The following is a 14132-nucleotide window of genomic DNA, read 5'->3' as shown; positions in this document are numbered from 1 at the left end:
AGGAAATGGAAGAAGCAAAATTTGCTTGTAACATATGAACAAAGAAACTGGAGAATAACAGTATGGATTACCACGGTTTAAAAGGATGGCGGTATTTCTTATGCGTTACTGCGGATCAACCAGCAAGACTTACCGCGGAATATGAAAAAAGAAATGCACCGCAATACCACAAGACAATATTTTCTGACCAGTTTTTCCCAGTCGTGTCACACGTGAAGGACAGCACCACACATAAATACATGCAACGTCGTACAAGTGTAGTAAAATGTATAATCCACTGGAAGATAAGAGTGAAGAGGGTGTAATTTTAATCAGAGATTGATGAAGGCCGATAAACATAAATCACCCAGTTTACTTCAAACATGTGAATTAACATCTCACACGGATTAGGCGGATGCAAGCGTGATTGTGCACAAGACGCTAACTATTAAGTCGAAAATCTCCCTAGTTCGAAACGGCCTCATTACGTATTTCAAAGCAATAAAAACCAAAGTGAAATCAATTCACAATGTTTAAGTCATGTCCAAAGAATACAATTCAGAATAATTTCTCGAATTCTACTTAACTCTTATGATTTTTCCGTTAAATAAGCCAATCACCACAAGACGGGAAACTTTCTGGAACGGGCGGAAATTCTTCGTGTCCGCCAACTTTGAAAATGAGTCCCATTCCGATGTCAATGTGGAACTCCAGGTGACAATGGAACAGCCAGTAGCCTGAATTGCAAACTACAGTATGTCAGATCAAAGATAATGAAATAACAGCACGTTCCTACCTGGATTAGTTGCCATAAAACGAGTGATTGTATATCCACCATCAGGTATAGGAACCGTGTCTTTCTTGGGAGCATCGACTAAATTCCTGCGGATTAATCCATTTTCATCCATGGCTCGAATCTGGTCAACAGTCACACCATGGTCACACTACTGGCGACGCGCTCCATCGCCACCTTTCGTAAGGAGTAGCCGTGAAGATGAAATCGATGTGATCAAGATTATTTTTTACATCAACAATCACTGTATCACCTTGGCAGACCTATGTGTGAAAAATGGGGAAACATCTAGTATGTTAGGATTTTCTGACGGCAATGTGGGTCTGAGCCAAAGAAACACGTGCAGTACCACCCCTCAATATCCACAGCAAAAAGTTTTCGTTTTCCGTGTATGGAAAGAAAAGGTGTTGTGGAAAAGGCAGGGTACGATAGGAAAATCATCATTACTTTTCAGTTTTTCTCTCCTACATCCGGCAAACGATATCTTTTTGTTGCGGAAATTTCTTGCGCATATTAGAGGTCGTTGACTCGACTGTACCTGAATCGATGGAACTGATGGCACAAAAAAATGTTTCTTCCTTAAAATACGCGCGGAATGTCTTTTTATGTTCAAACTCTATTAGAGTCTATAATTCACAGCATAGTTGCTTGGTAAAATGATCATTCATTTCTTTTTTATTTCTTTTGTTTTTTCATGACGGCGGACATGCAGAATCCAAATCGGAAAATGTTATTATATTATTAAATGTTAAAAACATTCATGAAATGATGAAAATGTATATTTTTTAACTAAAAAAATTGGAAACAATTGAAAAAATTGAAATTAAAAACATAAATTTAGTTTAAAAAAGGAATGCGTGTTTGGTTCGTTCGTAGTTTGAACCTTATTTTCTTTGGCTGGGCCTAATCTCGCCAGGATATGAACGATTCTGACTAACTATGAATTACACAGAGACTAGAGTCGAAACACATTGGTGCATTTGGGGTATAGTACTATTATCCAAATGACTACCGGAATCCACCTATGCTCGGCATATTGCCAACGAGACCCCATACAGGCCAAGTCTTAACAGGCATTCTTGCGATTTTGTCAGACACCATAACAACTAGGCTACGGCCGACTACAACAATAATCGCAAAAAATACATATTCATACTTCCATATTTATACGCCTTTTTTATTATTCAGATTCAATGAAAAATAATCGAAATGATTAATTTTGAGCGTCACTTTATATTTAGTCACACAATTAAAAATGTTGTATTTATTTAAAAAAATCGAATGAAGCTCCTAACATTTGGGCCACTGACTTCTAGCGAACCTAGCGGCGATCATGCGAGTGAGAGAGCGATAATACTGTTGTCGCTCGTCTATTTTATTTCTAGTATAGAGCCCATCCTTTTTGATTGACGACGGAGGGAAAATTAATTGGAACTTGGCACTTTACGCAATATAATAAACATTTCAACTTAGTTACTGTAAATTAAGAAAAATGTACTATACGTTCCTTAATAATCCGACTCCTCTCTATTGGATAAATAGAATAAATAAGGGGTTGGAAGAGCGAGATGAAGGACGATATTTATACCAAACGGAAAACAGGCATCGCTGATTGGTTCTTAAAATCTATAAGACGAACGGAGATAACAAAATGGTACCAATACCATACTGTATAATTTTAACCAGCGGCTAATCAATAAAATTCATCATCGAGTTTTGTTAACGTAATGGATCAACATTTCATAAGGCTTACGGACATAGCCGTGAATGCCTGATGAAAAAACTGTTGGGTACAAAGTAGAAAGATTCTTTTTAAAAAATAATAAAATTTGTATAAGCACTTAGCAACCATGGTAGCTACGTGACAACCAGCAAGCATCCGCTAACGCCGGAGAACACCGAGAGAAGTTGGCAGTCATGCTTATTTTTAGCTGCACAGACGTGGATTTGTTGTGATTGGATGATTTCAAAATGTTTATAGAAATTTGAACTTCAATTAATTTTTTTTTCGACAAGAAGACAAATCGAACAGATTACTATACAAGTTATAAATGTTAAAAATACAACTTTTTGCAAAATTGGCTTTAATAAGCATTCAAGCAATAAAACATTTGTGAAATCAATTCACATTAAGACGTTACTGTATATGTGTCATTTTAGGACTTAATTTCCCGTTATTACGTATGATAACTGTTCGCTGCTCGCGGAGCGTTTTTACAAATGAAAGCAAAATATTGAAAGACAATAAGCGATAATAGTATACAAAGCCAATGAATAGTACCGGTGAAATGAAGATGCCGCTGATATTTCGTCACTCAATTCGCGACTCTCGTGCGGATGGATTAAAGGTGAAGCAGCTATCAATAAAGGGAGTAGCTCATTCTCTCCAGCGGGGATAGGGATTATGTCGTAAATGATCGGATCTTTTGGAACCGTGAAATTTACATCAACTGTTTTCTTCTCCGAAGGAAACCAATCTCCACAAGTCGGGAAATTATCGGGTATCGGAGGGAAATCCTGGTGTTCTCCAATTTTGAAAATAACGCCCATCCCAACTTCAGCGTGAAATTCCAGGTGACAATGGAGCAGCCAATAGCCTAAACGACAGCAAAACTCAGCTTTATTAATATTAAACAAACTAGATAAACAAACTAGATATAAAGAGTCCTCCAAACTTATACCGGGATTAGTTGCCAGAAAACGAATGGCCGTGTATCCGCCATCAGGAATAGCAACCGTGTCTTTGATGGGCGCATCCACTAAATTCCTGCGGATCAACCCGTTCTCATCCATGGCGCGAATTTTGTCAACTGTGACATTACTGCCAATGCGCTCCATCGCCACTACACGAAAGGAGTAGCCGTGAAGATGAAATGGATGAGTCGCATCAAATGTCATGCCTGATTTAATTCAAAGTGTCAATTAATTAATTAAGAATACGGCAACAAGAACATACCTTCATCAATTAAAATCACTTCGACTAGAGAGCCCAGAGGAACTTGTAGAGTGTAAGCGCATGCACATTCTTTCTCTTTACAATTAGCCACAGTAGATTGATTGCACAGTGAATTTACCGACAGAGCATGGTGTTGACTTAGTGGCGGCGATGACGGCATCCGCAAACTGATGTGGTTCACCTGGGGAGTAAAAAATCTCTGGTGTTTTCCCACTGTAATCAAAGATTCGTAATAGTCATTATAAAACTGATCGATTTAATTTTATGTAAGATCCCCACCTCCAAATAGCGGATAATGTTCCGGATCGTGGTACAACCAATTATCGACAGCATTAAAATCATAGGCGAGGAAAAATTTGCGGTCAGGTTCACGTGCCCAGTCAGCTTCGCTTTCCTCCTGTAATGCCTTTAATTCAGCCACGGTAACATGTTGCTGGTCACCAGGTGCGTGATTGATGGGGTTCAAAACCTTGAAAAGACTAAACGGTAATCAATATCGAAATAAAATTTTAACTTGTTACGTTTTACCGTGCCATTACGACTAGTGCTTTCGTATGTTACAATCTCATCCGGCTCAACATCCGGCGAATTTTCATAGCGGAGGATCGCAGTTTGAAAGACATTTTTAGAATTCCAGTCCATATTTCCTCTGAATCGAATCCAGAAAGACGAAGCCATCTGATCTGCGTTCAATACGAAGTCAAATCGCTCACCGGAAGTCATTAAGAGGGAATCCACTGTGGACACATTTGGGAAGAAGAGCTTGAAATCAGTGTTGAGATTGTGACAGGCAATTATTATTGTGATCTAATTTTGAAATACCTTCGACAGGTTGAACTGGATTCCCGTCGCTAGCGATTACAAGTAGCGTATGGTTGTCAATTGACATCGTGATTGGGCAATCCAATATTCCATTGCTAATAATTCGGAATCGATAGCGCATACCCTATGCAAAAAGGAAATTTATTCGGTTGCATTTGCGTAATTTATGGGTTCCCAAAGTAAAACTTACTTGCTCAACCTTGAAAACCGCAAGAGGCATAAATTCTTGCGATGTTAGTTTATCTCGCGGTTTCGAAATCCTTCCCTTCCCGTTGACAATGATGCTTGAGGGAATATCATCTTTTCCATCGTGAGCGTGAGCTAAAAATTTGGCCAGCGCCAGCTCACCAAGCCAGTCAGAAACGAGTATCACGTGTTCTGGCAGGTCGTAATCGTACAATAGTGACTGTGGATCTTTTGAACGACTTTGGCGAACGATGAACGAACCAAACGCACCGTCCGCTCGCTGGAACCCTGACAAAATCAGATGTTTTCATTCAAACTTATTTTCGTCGTTAACTTCGCTTACCAGAATGAGAATGATAATAGTGAGTTCCAGGATTGTCGGCAACAAAGTCGTACTGGAAAGTAGAAGCTGGCGAAATTGGACATTGCGTAATTAGAGGAACGCCATCCATGTAGGGAGACCCCTTCTATTTGTTAGAAAGAAGACATGCATTAGCAAAATTCATACATGGTTTTCTGGCTCTGGTAATTGAAACACTGCCGTAAACAATATAGTGTTTAAAATGCGCTTTGCCTTGGGAAACCCCCACTCCACAAGAATAATCACTCAATTTGCGAATGTAACAAAGCCAAGGTCAAAAAAAGAGAAACGCCCAAGCTCCGACAAGACGGATGACATATAAAAGATACAGATACCTGATAGTCTTTCGTCTATTCTATGTTACGAGCGTTAATAACGGTAATACAATTTGACTCAGAGATAAGGGTCTGTTTTGAATTCAAAACCTGGGAAAACCCATTTTTTAAAATTTCACTTTACTCCCCTTTAATTCCCTTACCAACACAAAGCATCGGTTTTCAAACATTTCAATGAACTACCCAGGGAAGCAGCTTGCTGCTAAAAATAAGGCTCTTTCGTAACCTACCATGTGCATTCCGTGCCAATGAATTGCGCTTCCTTCTCCCCGTAAATGATTCTTGACGTCAACAATAACAGTGTCGCCTTGGCAAACCTAAAGAAAATATTAAAATTGTTTAAAGAGGTTCACAGGAAATTTAAAAGGTAATGAATAAAACAAAAACAAACTAACTTGAATGGAAGGGCCTGGTATCTGGCGATTGATGGCGACAACACCTCGTTCAACTCCATCAGCAGCGATGCAGTGGTGCCGGTTACAGTCCTCCGGAGTGAGCGGACAATTGTAGCACGCTTTGCTCATCGTGTAGTAATACTCAATGTGAAAATGATAGACGCAACGCTTGGCCGGTCCGTCATCGCACTCACGTTGGCATTCATGAATAGATTCTGAATCATCAAAATTTCAGAAAATTAAAACAGAACTTTGAATGAAAATCTAATAGAGGGGATTCTACCTTGGTGGAGGGTAGAAGAAGAACTTAGCAAACAGAAAGTATAGAGCGTGATGGAAAACAAATTATTAGCACGCATCACTCCGCTTCCTGAGGACGCTGTCAAAGGAAATTAACTGTAATAAAAGCAAAAATGAATATGAAATAAGACGCAAGTGGAAGAGTATACGTGCACAACCTTCAGCCAAATCCAAGGCACTGCGATCTCTCTGGTAGGGGCAGGAGAATAAGAATACGAAGGCATTTTAAATCTTGCTAGTTGGAGTGTTTTCTAAATGCAGGAGAAAGGCAACATCCTCTAAGCCCCTCACGTTAGAGAATGGGACTCAAGCCACCAGACGGCAGCTGCGATGGCGTTAAAAACTCTCACGTGTGTTTTTTATTCAATGTTTTTATCCTCCGACCCAAATATTGGCTTAGATCATACGCTATGAATGCACACCATTGCCCCGGATTACTCAATCTGGATTTCGATTACAAAATTAGCGTAGATTCCATAAAACAACAGCATTTCATCACAGCTAAACTAGACTAAACGGACCACGAATATTTTCTTAGGGGAAACACCAAATACGTGGTTGAAAGTGAAAATACTCACTTGCGCATCTTCACAGCATTGACAATCAGCGCCCCTATCGCCCAAATAGCTTCCAGGAACCCAAGCTCACGATGTAGTGCGTCGACCTTTCTTGAAGTTTGTGGTCAAACGAAAGTGACTTTCTCCACCCGGTCCGCGCGCGCGCGCGCGTCCTACTTTTCAAATTGCCAACGGGGAACGTATCTGAAATCAAATCAGTGATATGTCCAAGTCAGCAATATTTAAAAAGGTATAAACCAAACAACAAAACAAACCAGCACAAAGGACAGCAAACAACGTCATAACAGGTGTACAGTAGATTTTTTAGAAACTACCTGGAACGTCAATGGCAAAAGGCCTTACACTTGACCGAGTGAAGGAGAGAATAAGACGCCGTTCAGCACGTCTGACGCAGAAGACGAAGCAATCATGCGCTCTTATTGATGCGATTCGAAAGCGAAAGCTCGTCCCGCTTAAGAATTCATATTGCCTCACACAGAGAATAAATCGTGACCGTGTTCGAAGGCCGATTGGGCTTCGTGTATAGATAAGATGCCAAACCGGAACTCATATCAAACGAAAGTTGTCAACAGAGAACGGTGTTGCGAAAAGAGAAAAATCATTCGTGTTCTGCTTCATGACTTTCATAGTACTATTACATGTATGCATTCTAGTATTATACTTAAATAGTTACCTCAATAGAGTAGCGAATATTCTTAGAGCACTAGTTGGGACACGTTAACTTTTACTATTTACTGGAATCACTGCTTATTCTTTCCTTGAATATTGAACAGTCAGCCAAAAATTGTGACTTCTTTGACACGCTGAAAATCAGGGAAAGTCGTCCGCGTCGTCGCCCCAGCAACCGGCGTTGCCCCCTCGTAACAATAGTTAACCCTTCAGTTAATTGAATTTTTATTGTTTAATTCGTTTGAATCGATATGAAATGTATTCTTAAAAAAAGGGATATGGTGTTATTCACAGTTATTCAAAATGCACGTCTAAAACAGTATGATGATTCGGCCATTTTGTGATCTGTTAGGTAAAAATATAGAGCATCAAGAAGGACAAGTTGCATATAATGAATTCGTCAAAAATGAACACAAAAATTAGCTATGGCTGATAATGTACACAAAAGTAGAAAAGGAAATCATCGCCGAACGTACAGTGAGTAGATATAACCTATGGGAAGTGAAGCCACAAAAAGAAACGAATTTCCAAGTTGTCCCGATCCAGAAGTTGAGTGAATAGTCGGAGATTCTGAATGCGAGAGGGTACCGTTAATTAAACGCTGAGGGACTACGAAATTATCTTCGTCGTTGGCCAGTGTAAAAGGCACATGAGTTGTTAATGCGGAGTCTCCCGAGTTGTCCGAGGAAGAGTCGCTGCCATCATCACCTGAAGTGGAAGGCCGCACTGTCCTTCCACCTTGCGATTTCTGTTTAGAATCAGTGACATTATAAGGCAGATCTTGAATGACGACAGGCACTTTCTCTTTAGGCAAAGAGAGATCCATTTCTTCATCTTCGACAGGCGGAAGCCAGCTACCGCACTTTGGGAAATTTGGGGGGATCGGCGGGAGATCGTGATCTTCTCCTACTTTAAAAATGAGCCCCATTCCCACTTCGATGTGAAATGACAGGTGACAGTGAAACAACCAGTAGCCTGATGAAATGATGACAAATAAAGAGTGTAAATATTTTGAACTACTTTCGCCAGGACAAAACACCCAAATGACCCGATGGGAAATGGACTACCTGGGTTGGAAGCGATGAAACGGACTATTGTGTAACCCCCGTCGGGGACAGCCACCGTGTCCTTAACCGGAGCGTCGACGAGGTTTCGCCTAATGTGGCCGCTCTCGTCCATAACTTGAATCTGCTCGACGGTAACGTTGCTGGCAATTCTCTCCATGGCAACAACGTGGAAAGCCGAGCCGTGGATGTGAAACGGATGAGTGGCATCGAACGTCACACCTACATACCAATTGGCGAAATTTTTCTTATAAAAACAAACAATCCCAGGTACTAACATTGGACGGGAATTTATGTTTTACCTTTGTCGATAAGAATAAGCTCGACCAGGGAACCTAAAGGAATTTGCAGCGTGTAAGTGCAGTCGCAAAATTCTTTTTGGCAGTTGACTACAGTGGACTCGTTGCATAGAATTCCGGATGGAAGATCGTTGTACTGGGAGAGAGGAGGAGATGGCGGCATTCGCAATGAAATGTGATTGATTTGCGGTGTGTATAGTCGGTGATTCTTCTCGGCTGCAATAATAAAATTTCGAATTAAAGAAACTCCTGATGGTCTACACACCGGCAAAACCCAAACTTACCTCCAAATATGGGGTAGTGTTCGGGATCGTGAAAATGCCAGCTGTTGATTGGATTGAAATCGTACGAGAGGTAAAATTTGCGATCCGGTTCTCGTCTCCAGTTACTCGTCGTAGATGGAGTCAACGCCTTCAGCTCGGCCACGGTGATGTTTTCTTTGTCGCCAGGAGCTACGTTAACCGGATTCAAGACCTTCAAGAAAATGGAATGTGATCCGAACGGTCGCGGTGATAAATGAAAGCTCTGGATATACTTTGCCGGGACGTTTGGTATTCTCGTAAGTCAATATTTCTTCTGGCTCTACTTCCGGAGAACCATAGTAACGAAGAATGGCTGCTTGGAAGATTTTTTTCGGATAACAATCCATTAGTCCGTGTAATCGGATCCAGTAAGATGAGATATCCTGACTTGCATTCACGACGAAATCGTACCTCTCGCCAGCATGAATTACAACCGAGTCAACTTTGAAAAAGAACAAGAAAAGCGTTTAAATAATTGCGCACTTATATAAGTTGTAGGAATTTAATATGCAACTTTCATAGCCATATTAGTCATCAACGGCCATAGCTATACCTTCAATGGGCTGAAGGGCGCCTCCGTCGCTAGCGATCACCAGAAGAGTGTGATTATCCACCGACAATTGAATCGGGCAATTCAAAAACCCGTTGCTGATGACACGGAAGCGATAGCGTTGACCCTAGTATGGTGGAAAAAAAGAAATTTAAAAAATGTGGGGAAAACCAATGAACATTTTAGAAGCGATAGCGATAGCATTGACCTTAGTATGGTGGACAAATGAAAATAAAGACGTGTGGGGGAAAACCGCTGACAATGTTGAAATTGTGGAAAATGTCAAGACAAACCTGTTCTACGTCGAATACGGAAAGTGGCATCGTTTCGTTACTAGTCAACTCGCTTCTGGATTTTGGAAGTCGTCCTCGTCCGTTGATAATCATGCTCGTTGGCTTGTTGTCGCCGTCGTCGTGATGATGAGCCACAAACTTTGCAACGCCCAGCTCGCCGAGCCAGTCCGACACCAACATGACGTGCTCCGGAAGGTCGTAGTCGTACAAGGAAGAGTGAGGATCGTTTTGTCTGCTCTGGCGGACGATCAACGAACCGAAGACTCCATCGGCTCGTTGGAAACCTATCCGGAAGAAATTTTTCAAAATTCAAATTGATCGAATTGTTGTTATAATGAGGACTTATACCGGAGTGAGAGTGGTAAAAATGTGTGCCCGGATTTTCAGCAATGAAATTGTATCGAAATGAAGAAGCAGGTGATATGGGGCACTGGGTAACCAAGGGAACACCGTCCATATAAGGGGTTCCGATCTACAAATAGAAATGAAAATAAAATGAATTTTAAGGACTGTTTTGCGGATAAGATCGATTACCTGGTGAATTCCATGCCAGTGGATAGTGCAGCTTTCTCCTGGCAAGTGGTTCTTAACATTCACAATGATCCTATCACCTTCGCAAACCTGTTGGTGGGGTAAATAATTTTGATTAAATTTGGGTTTCATGTGACCTAAACAAGAAAGTTTTTTGGGTGAGGTTTTACTTGAATAGATGGACCGGGAATTTGGCGATTAATGGAGATGACACCGCGCTCTACTCCGTCAGCGGGTATGCAATGGTGCCGGTCGCAGTCTTCCCGTATGTGCGGACAATCGAAGCATGCTTTGCTCATGGTGAAATAGTACTCGACGTGGAAATCGTAGACACATCGGCGCGCCGGCCCGTCGTCGCATTCTCGTTGGCAAGGATGAACCGGTTCTGAAATTGTGCCATATACGTTAGGTGTTTGACAACGGAAAACCCAATTCAACAATTAGATCAATCCACCAGGATGCTTTTTGTCTTTACATTTAACTTTGGAATTAAATTCATTTTGCTGGGCATTTACTGAATGGACTGAATCAAAGCCGGACGTGGAGGACGCTGGAAATGACAAGCTGATTGAAATACGATCGTCTGGTACACAACGGTATGGATAAAATTCGTTAACAGGAAATGAATCGACGTAATCGAAGGATAGGACATGGCTGTGTCAAATGTCAAACGCGACTTGATTGTTCTCCGCTTTAAGCTTACCTGTTGCCGATGATGCAGAAACGATGGATAGAACAAGGACTAGAAGAGCCGCACACGAATTAATTTGCGTCATGTTGACTCGACTGTTGAGTTCTGTCTGACCTAAAACTCGGTAGAAAACGAAGTCTAACCGTGAAAATCCGAAAATAAACACACGTCGTCGCGCACCACAGCAGATGAGCGGGAGGGGTTGGAGGAAAATTGAGTTTACGTAACGCGTGCTGTTATGTAAAAGAATACTATTTTAGGTGGCGGCTCAACGCTTAACAATCAGCCTGCATTCGGCTTGACTATCTGTCGGAGACTAAAGCGGACGCCGGATTTTTTAACGAAAGGCATTCGAGATTTTTCTCCTGCGACGACTATTGTACCACATACCCCCCTCCCAAAGTCCTCCCTCCTCTCCTTCTCAGCCTTCTCCTCATCTCTATCACTTTAGGTTGGTTCGAAACTCCGCCTAGTCTGCTGAACATGAGGATTGAGAATATACCATGGCCCGAGCGTGGCTCCAGTGACTGTAGCTATCGATAGAGAATGAGAGAGATCAGCAAGGCCATTTTGAAATTTTTCCCCGCGCGGAACGTCACTATAAATTCATTATAATCTACCTCAATTAGCCTTTGGACAGATGGAGGGATTGACGCGTCAGTTAAAAAAGCGAAAGTTAACAAAAAGATCAGGAAGAAACAACTTTCACATTTGACATTGATGGAAAAAATTCCCCAGCTGTTTCCAGGGAGATAATCCAGGTTCATTGGAGTGAAAGACTATAGCAATTCGAATTTGGCGACAAATGGTACGACAAATACGAAGCTATCCTGCAACCCCAATAAATATCAATACCAAAATCGGATTTGTCAGAAAATCTAAGACTAGTGGGGCCGAGTGCCATGACGACAACGGTCCCAATTTGTGCTCTTTGTGACCAAAACCACGAAACGTTTACAAACAAGCCGAGTCGAAAGTTTGTCAAGACTCAAGAGCTATCTAATCCGCCTTGTGGGGCGTCGATGACCCGTTCCGCCCTATCTTGTTTATTTATCTACGTAGACACATTTCGCCACCAGCACTTCTTCCTGATTGTTGGTGGTTCCCCAATAAGGCATCCAGTAGCTATAATTTCACTATAGATGTAAAAGGAATGATAACATGAATTCCGGATATTTTTCCCTTCTCAGAAATGAAAGGTAAATATTCTGTTCAATCGCTAATATTAGCTGAAAGTTGCAAGTCAGAAAAGAAAAACTATTATTGTTATTACGTCAGCTGACAACTATAGGCACTTCATCAAAAATATGCGCAATCTTACCTGTCCAGATGACAATATAAGTAGTTCGATGGGTCACTTTCCCTTTCACTTGTAGCAGCGTTGTTATTCCCCCTCTCCAGTTTATTTTAGTGGCTTCCTGAGAACCCGAACTGAATAATCTCCGCTTCTGGGGCTTGCAAGAAATCGTGACAATACCTATATGAAATAATTTTACAAAATTTGTTTCAGATAATGACGAGTTTAGTTGTTTACAACAAAATTCCCCCCACCGTTGAGTTTCTTATTGCCACAATGGGAACTACGTGTCTTGGTAAATGCTTCCTTTCAATTCAGTTCCTTCCACAACTGGTGGAAGAAATAAAACAGACGCGCCAACAATTAGTGTCTTATGGCCTTCGCATGCAGCCTGACGTTGTAGTAAAAAAAAATTGTTGCTCAACATTTGATTCCCGATTGAATTTCGGGTGGCTGACGTCAGCAGCTATACAATTTCACCGCCAAGATCGACGGCTTTTTGAAAACGGCATTACAAAAAAATCACAAGGCCATTGGAGAAAGAAATGTTGAATGGCTGACGAGGCGACAACCAGAGTCTGCGGGAAACCCATTTACTATTTAATTATTAAAGAGCATAGCAGAGTATATCCTTTAACCTTATAGAATATGCAATCCACTTAGATGACTCGTATTTTCTGCTATTTTCTGTTTTAGTTGTTGTTTTAATTTGTTTCATTTTGGTTTTTAAAGGGTAAATACAAATTCACTATTCCGGTGCTACTGCTTCTTACCTTCACAAGGTGATTTCCTCGGGACTTTTATTTTTACTTTTTCTGCTCAGTCACGTCCGTGATGTAGAATAATAATACAATCACGTGGTAATATTTCCCCGTTCCCCAATCGCTTATTCAAGTCCAAAAGAATCTGAATCAGAAGGCAACTCAATACGCCAAATTTAAATATTTTCCGTACCGGCACAATGTGTGGCTGTGAAGAAAATGAATCGAGCTGCTTTGAAACGTTGAGAGAACGCTGAAATCGACTTTGATCAGCGGAAACAGGTGCGCCACAAGTGTGATGCAAACATGCTATTGCACCTATCTGTATACAACACTTTGCCCTACACCGATCTGTTGAACTTTTGGATGCACATTGTTTGTGCCCATACGAGTCGACCAGCCAAAATAAACATCTAAACAAATATTTTTCCGATGAAGGATATATTATTGAGTTCCAACTGTATGGACTCATGCATCAAACTCGGCTATTAACTCTTATTTATGTCAGTTTGCTCAATTGCAATATACTTGGTCAAACCTGCCAACTTTAAAATTTTTGTGTCAAAGTCAAAGTTTTACACCAGAAGGCTGTGCGTGTTTTGGCGGTGCAGTCTTTGCATCCTGTTCGTTTTAACTGGTTTTTCCCCGGGAAAAGAGTGCAAAACAAGTTGATTGATAACGATGACCCATTTGGACTAGTCCCAGTGACTATAGCGAATAACCCGAATAACTACAAAACTACATAAAACTTTTTTTGCGCAATAGCTATGGGACATGCACGTTATGAATTAAACTACTAATGCTAATTATACGTGAAAACCAATGCTTAGGTCCGTTTTTTTGTTCTTTACTAAAATGATTTTTTTTCTCGAGATAAAGTAATTGAAATAGATTTTTGTTCCTCAACCAAATTATTAGATTTCATTAACTGGGCACATCCGTGTTTAGTTAGAATATACTGTATTCAGTG

The 14132-nt window shown here is 40.9% G+C and overlaps 2 protein-coding genes and 1 long non-coding RNA gene across 5 annotated transcripts; all 3 read right to left on the bottom strand.

Moving 5' to 3' along the window:
• Positions 1 to 408: 408 nt before the first annotated feature.
• Positions 409 to 1318, bottom strand: LOC124312240. The gene is made up of 3 exons (XR_006910436.1): positions 1220 to 1318; positions 776 to 1035; positions 409 to 716 (listed from the first exon to the last, which is right to left on the bottom strand). It is a non-coding gene; the product is annotated as an uncharacterized LOC124312240 (long non-coding RNA).
• Positions 1319 to 2702: 1384 nt separating this feature from the next.
• Positions 2703 to 7520, bottom strand: LOC124312083 (laccase-like). Of its 3 annotated transcripts, none has more exons than XM_046776546.1 (14): positions 6960 to 7520; positions 6706 to 6888; positions 6286 to 6570; positions 6111 to 6223; positions 5828 to 6042; positions 5663 to 5749; positions 5080 to 5203; positions 4741 to 5024; positions 4551 to 4674; positions 4257 to 4465; positions 4008 to 4197; positions 3729 to 3941; positions 3454 to 3672; positions 2703 to 3369 (listed from the first exon to the last, which is right to left on the bottom strand). In XM_046776546.1, exons 4-14 carry the CDS (start codon positions 6184 to 6186, stop codon positions 2987 to 2989), a joined length of 2124 nt encoding a protein of 707 aa, XP_046632502.1. In that variant the 5' UTR covers positions 6187 to 6223; positions 6286 to 6570; positions 6706 to 6888; positions 6960 to 7520; the 3' UTR covers positions 2703 to 2986. The 3 variants fall into 3 exon arrangements, with proteins under 3 accessions (XP_046632502.1, XP_046632504.1, XP_046632503.1); XM_046776548.1 differs by having other exon boundaries at positions 6111 to 6206; XM_046776547.1 differs by lacking the exons at positions 6286 to 6570; positions 6706 to 6888; positions 6960 to 7520 and having other exon boundaries at positions 6111 to 6270.
• A 94-nt stretch (positions 7521 to 7614) lies between these two features.
• On the bottom strand, positions 7615 to 12581 carry LOC124312095 (laccase-2-like). The gene is made up of 12 exons (XM_046776564.1): positions 12426 to 12581; positions 11117 to 11224; positions 10584 to 10798; positions 10417 to 10503; positions 10231 to 10354; positions 9883 to 10166; positions 9593 to 9716; positions 9273 to 9481; positions 9022 to 9211; positions 8741 to 8953; positions 8442 to 8660; positions 7615 to 8349 (listed from the first exon to the last, which is right to left on the bottom strand). Exons 2-12 carry the CDS (start codon positions 11187 to 11189, stop codon positions 7835 to 7837), a joined length of 2253 nt encoding a protein of 750 aa, XP_046632520.1. The 5' UTR covers positions 11190 to 11224; positions 12426 to 12581; the 3' UTR covers positions 7615 to 7834.
• Positions 12582 to 14132: the final 1551 nt, after the last annotated feature.

Source organism: Daphnia pulicaria, chromosome 8 (assembly GCF_021234035.1).
Source record: "Daphnia pulicaria isolate SC F1-1A chromosome 8, SC_F0-13Bv2, whole genome shotgun sequence".
Lineage (NCBI taxonomy): Eukaryota > Metazoa > Arthropoda > Branchiopoda > Diplostraca > Daphniidae > Daphnia > Daphnia pulicaria.
The sequence above is the reverse complement of the archived record's forward strand: the minus strand, read 5'-3'. Positions and strand labels throughout refer to the sequence as shown.

What these genes read in the sequence shown, in the direction of transcription:
- LOC124312083 (XM_046776546.1), bottom strand. Translation starts at nt 6,186, where the DNA reads ATGCGTGCTAATAATTTGTTTTCCATCACGCTCTATACTTTCTGTTTG. An exon ending in ATTGGCACGGAATGCACATG is followed by an intron (nt 5,204 to 5,662) that starts GTAGGTTACGAA and finishes TCTAACAAATAG; the next exon opens with AAGGGGTCTCCCTACATGGA. An exon ending in GCACTAGTCGTAATGGCACG is followed by an intron (nt 4,198 to 4,256) that starts GTAAAACGTAAC and finishes AGTCTTTTCAAG; the next exon opens with GTTTTGAACCCCATCAATCA.
- LOC124312095 (XM_046776564.1), bottom strand. Translation starts at nt 11,189, where the DNA reads ATGACGCAAATTAATTCGTGTGCGGCTCTTCTAGTCCTTGTTCTATCC. An exon ending in ATACCAAACGTCCCGGCAAA is followed by an intron (nt 9,212 to 9,272) that starts GTATATCCAGAG and finishes ATTTTCTTGAAG; the next exon opens with GTCTTGAATCCGGTTAACGT. An exon ending in GCTTATTCTTATCGACAAAG is followed by an intron (nt 8,661 to 8,740) that starts GTAAAACATAAA and finishes ATTGGTATGTAG; the next exon opens with GTGTGACGTTCGATGCCACT.